Here is a 5,000-nt window from a genome sequence, read left to right as displayed (position 1 = left end):
TGTTTATATGCTGCAACTGGGTGAAATATTTCACAGACATCAATTTTATTCCATACCAGGCAGCTTTTACATCAACCCTCCATCCCAAATCTGAGCTCACTCAAGTCATTATATCAATGGAACATAATTCATTTTTTATAACATGTATGATGTTAAGCTAGGTTGCACTTTTCCCTTCTTTTTTAGTGTCTTAGTTGTTGCCCTATGTGCACCATGATTTTGTTACTTGTTGCTGATTGTGTGTAGCTTACATTCCCCATGTAAGTCTGCCAAATATGCTTTTTTCTGCATTGTTAACACTTACACTTACTCTATCAACATATTAGCTAAAACACAAAACTACAGCCCTGCAACTTCAAAGCAATGGAGTAATGTTAAATGAACCCACTGGTTACTGTTGACTGTGAATGTGTCATGTGTCCCAAACAGCACAGTAACACACTCAAAACCGTCTTAGAGCTCTCCTGTATGTCTTTGGGAAGCTAACGTTACTCCAATGACAATACACAGCTAGTTACGCGTCGGTGTGTGTAGTAAGTTAAAGTCACAGTAGTCGGTTGACGTTACCTTGCTTTTAGCCATTCCTTTCATGGTTTAATACAGCAGCTTCAGTCAACTACCGCTACCGCTTTGCAAAGTGTGACGGTACAACACAGTGGAGAGTGTTTTGACTATTCTAGCTATACTGACGATTTTCTACGGCTTCCGGTTAAAGCACAAGTTTAAAACGGAAAACATGTAGCTGACCAATCAAAATGAATCCACACACTCAAAAGTGGGCGGAGCTACAGGGCCAGGAATAATTACAGAATATCGCTCTGATTATAGTGCACTGTGTGCAGTGTGCTACACCGTTCTATTAATTATTATGTTACATGGCTTAATCACAGAAACACCACGGGTTGTTCTAAAAGTTATCTTGTGACCATTGATTAGAACTAGTTCAACTACATTTTGTCTGTAGCTTCACTTGTCCACCGTTACTAGCTAAATACTTCATTACAATAGATTAAGACATTAAAGTTCAGTACCCCTGTGCCTCTTCAACCGTTTCTATGGAGACGACGACAGCCACCTCAGAGGCGCGAAAAAAACAAAAACCGGATACACCCTTGTGTTGTCTTCCCGTCGACTATGCAACCTTTAGTTTTTTCTGGGTCAATATTAAAAATTAAAACCCAATGACAATTTCAACGCTTTGCCCGGTGTTTTTGTCACTTTTCTTTACGTTCGTTTATATAGATTTAAAAAAAATGTAGTGAACTTATAATTTTCATCTTCATTCTAACCCCAACCCCAAAGGTTAAATTATATAGAAAAGACATCACACCGTAAAAACACAAGTTTGTCAACGTTTTTGTGAGATCAGAAAAGACGAATTTACAGTATACATAGTTGATTGAAAGTGGAATCTTTGGCACCCAGATGGCTCGGTTGGTGGGGCGGGTGCCCGTGTGTAGGGGTTTGCTCCTCGGCGCAGCGGGCCAGGGTTCGGGTCCGGCCTGCGGCCCTTCACTGCATGTCACTCCCCCTCTCTCTCCCCTTTCATATCTTCATCTTTCCTGTCAATTAAGGGCCTAAGATGCCCAAGGAAATAATCTTTAAAAAAGAAAGTGCAATCTTTGCTATTGAAATGTAGTGGAATTAAAGTAGAAAGGAACTCCTCTTATTGACACATGCAGAACAGCACAAAGCAATACATTGTTAATAGTGGAGGAGCCTTGGCATTTAGGAGCTTCATCAGGCAATCTTTTGAGCTGAAGGGGCAATAAGTCATTCATATACCAGCCTTTATACCGCCATTTCCCTGGATTACATCATTGAGTTTTATTTAATGGACTACTGACTCCACTCTTAATCACTTGCACCATTCACAGTGACCTATTTCACCTGGACATCATTGCAGGGTTATGTTGCTACACAAACAGTAACAGCCAGAGCAGCAGATTCCTGCAGACCGGTTGCTTTAATGAACTTTAAAGGCCAAAGAAGAAGTCTGCCGTTATTCTTTACAACATGGCAGTGATTTGAACAAACTCCCCTGGCATATCAAACTTCTGCAGCCCCATTACTTGCAACATCAACGTAAATAGACAATGTATCCATTGTTATTCAACCATTTACATATGGCCGCTATTGAAACAATTCAATTCATACAAATACTTTTTTTTTTTATAAATCAGTTTTCAGAGGACTCACTTAATGGATGGATGGACACATTTGAAATAAAAAGTCTAAGCTTTGGTTTGAACAATTTATTGATAGTTATCCTTGTAACAAAACAAAATACAGTTGGAATATAACATCTTCAAGTTTTGACTATTGTCAGACACATTGTTTTCCTTATTAACCATGTCAAGTGCAAGTGATGATTTAGAAGAAGAAAAAAAAAAACACTACACAACATGCCAGGCAGTGAACACTGATAAGAGTTGTCACATCATACAAAACACTTTGTTTCCCCACTCATCTCGCTTGACTTCTTTAAACTTTGATTGGCCTGAGACACTTTTTTCCTTCAAACTAAAATATGATAAAAATACGAGCTGAACCCCTATAAAGAAAAATAACTCAGGCCAATGCTATGTGCTGCTCTATTATTCCCTCTATTCCCATTCTTCATCATCAGCTGCAGTCTGAGCAGCGGGCTGGCTCCTTGTGCCGTTGTCTTGGAAAGATCCTCCCTGAGGACACATACAAAGACAGTGAGAAGACACAGCAGAGGACAGACAGTTACATCACCAATAGTTCGGGGGGGTGGGGGGGAAACTAGAAGACAGAATTGTCAACCCAGTTACCTTCCTGGAGTCCGTTGAGGCAAAGCCCTTCCTGGAGGGGTTGAAGCCTGTGGCTCCAGGGCCGCTAAACGCCGACTCCTCTAACCATGACGGTACTTCTTGCTGGGCCTGTCAATTCCAGTCAACATATGGATGCATTAAAGGCCAACACTGATTGGGATTAAAGTTCTTCCTAGTGATAGTAATTCCTTTATTTTAAATTACCAAACAATAGTGTTTTCCCAGGGAGAATTGCTTGGGCAAGAAGAGTATTACTGCTAAGTAGTGATATAAAAGGCTTAATATAAATCCACGTCCTTCTGTAGTGGACGGCTCTCTTACCTTGGACAGAATTGTAACAAGGGAGCGGGCCAATTGGCCGTCAGCTTCGGGGTCATAGAAAGACACCGCCTTCCCAGTGTTACCACAGCGGCCAGTTCTCCCAATACGGTGGACATATTCATCAATGTTGTTAGGGAGATCAAAGTTCACCACATGCTGTACATCTTGAATATCCAGACCACGGGCAGCTACTGAGGTTGCCACCAAGACTGGACATTTGCCAGAGCGGAAGTCTGCCAGAGCCTGCTCTCGCTCCCGCTGCTCACGATCACTGCCAGACAACAACTCATTACTATTTGCATTAAAACTAAAGTAAAAATAAAGATTCCTGGACACAACACTTACCCATGAATGCTGGTAGTCAAAACCTTCTCCTGGCACAGGTAAGTGGCAATGAAATCTGCTTGTCTCTTGGTCTCCACAAATACCATGGTGCGCTCCGTTCCTGCAACAACCAGTAGTTGTCAAAATTATGACCGCAAGGCAATCAACACAAGCATTGTTCCATCATGAAAAACAGTGTGGTAATATTCTAGCTGAAATGCATTATTCAGTCTTGCAGAGTGCTTCATGTTTAAAAGTTTGATATTACAATGTAGCATTATGTAGTTTGAAGGCATAAGTTGTACATGCATAATTTTGTACCAATAATCCCTTGAGTTTCCAAATTTACCTGAATACATGGTTAGCGACAAGCCTTTTCAGCATCATAAAAACATTTAGTGTCTAGTCTTAGCTGATAGAATTCTAATTATTCACATGAATAATCATTAAAAAAATACATTATTGTCCTTTGTTTTATTTTGAGGGACTGAAGTGTGGAAACCAAGAGCTGATAAAAAAAGCCATGGAGAACTTTACCAGTGGTCTTAAGAAAGTCAAGGAGCTGTTCCCTCTTGGAGAACTTGGTGACTTGGATAAATGTTTGCTCCACATCACTGCAGGCTCCGCCAACCACACCCACAGCCAAGAACAAATAATCTGTCTTGAGGAAGTCCGCAGCCATTCTGCAAAAAAAAAAAAAAAAAAAAAAAAAAAAAAAAAAAAAAAAAAGTTCTATATTCATACATGCTTAGCTCACTACAACAGTAAAAATGTGATTAAACAAGAAATCAACCTCTGGATGTCTTCAGGGTAGGTGGCGCTGAACATCAGAGTCTGGCGGTTCTCTTTGGACGGCATTTCAGGGAAACCCACCAAGCGGCGCATGTCAGGCTCAAAACCCATATCCAACATCCGGTCAGCCTCATCGAGCACCAAGTACCGCAGCTTACTCAACCCAACCTGGAGCACACACACACCATTCAGTTACAGCATAGACCTTCAAATAAAGACTAACTTACAGACTAAATGTTTGATGTCATCAAATGACTGAAAATGACTAAATTAGTTTACCTTTCCTCTTCCAATCATGTCCAACAGTCTCCCTGGTGTTCCACACAGCACATTGCATCCCCTTAAGATGTCTCGTATTTGGTGTCCAGTGCTGACTCCACCATAAACCACGACTGGGCGTACACATGTCCTACAACAGTCAGATGACTCAGATTAGAAGCCAGGAAAATGTGCATGTACAGTGCACCTTTAATTTGTGGGATGTACAGAGCTGAAACCAAGGAAAATATTTCTAGCTGAAATATTTTTGGGGGTTAGGAGAAAGGCAGGGAGTGTTAGTAGGAGAATATTAAATTAGCATTAACGGTATAACGGTGAACGTAGCAGTTAGGGCTGCACGATTACGGCCAAAATGATAATCACGATTATTTTGGTCAAAATTTTGATCACAATTATTTCTTGATTTTAACCAAAACAAATTTTATTGTCACATAGGCTATTTATAACTGCGAGGGAGTGTGATGGACGCTACTCACAGAGAGACGG

General features: G+C 40.7%; 2 protein-coding genes across 7 annotated transcripts in view; both read right to left on the bottom strand.

Annotated features, from left to right (window-relative positions):
* Positions 1–1,052, bottom strand: part of ccdc14 (coiled-coil domain containing 14) — a 10,815-nt gene extending 9,763 nt beyond the window's left edge. Inside the window, exon 1 of one of the 2 annotated variants that reach the window (XM_032505906.1) lies at positions 1,032–1,052. Coding sequence is in view for 1 of the 2 variants with exons in the window: in XM_032505905.1 (XP_032361796.1) it covers positions 568–591 (24 nt within the window). In the remaining variant the exon portion in view is untranslated. Of the gene's footprint in view, positions 1–567; positions 790–1,031 lie in introns of those variants that run through there. The other variant, XM_032505905.1, reaches the window with a different exon arrangement.
* A 1,188-nt stretch (positions 1,053–2,240) lies between these two features.
* Positions 2,241–5,000, bottom strand: part of ddx4 (DEAD (Asp-Glu-Ala-Asp) box polypeptide 4) — an 18,260-nt gene continuing 15,500 nt past the window's right edge. For all 5 annotated transcript variants that reach the window (XM_032505899.1, XM_032505901.1, XM_032505904.1 and 2 more), the window contains 7 exons: positions 4,515–4,644; positions 4,237–4,403; positions 3,981–4,126; positions 3,465–3,564; positions 3,120–3,390; positions 2,799–2,906; positions 2,241–2,684 (listed from right to left, as the gene is read on the bottom strand). In XM_032505899.1, the coding sequence (XP_032361790.1) occupies positions 2,607–2,684; positions 2,799–2,906; positions 3,120–3,390; positions 3,465–3,564; positions 3,981–4,126; positions 4,237–4,403; positions 4,515–4,644 (1,000 nt within the window). In that variant the 3' untranslated portion in view covers positions 2,241–2,606. The remainder of the gene's footprint in view (positions 2,685–2,798; positions 2,907–3,119; positions 3,391–3,464; positions 3,565–3,980; positions 4,127–4,236; positions 4,404–4,514; positions 4,645–5,000) is intronic.

The sequence above is a fragment of the Etheostoma spectabile genome, chromosome 24, assembly GCF_008692095.1.
Source record: "Etheostoma spectabile isolate EspeVRDwgs_2016 chromosome 24, UIUC_Espe_1.0, whole genome shotgun sequence".
Lineage (NCBI taxonomy): Eukaryota > Metazoa > Chordata > Actinopteri > Perciformes > Percidae > Etheostoma > Etheostoma spectabile.
Note: the sequence above shows the minus strand (reverse complement) of the source record. Positions and strands in the feature narration are given on the sequence as shown.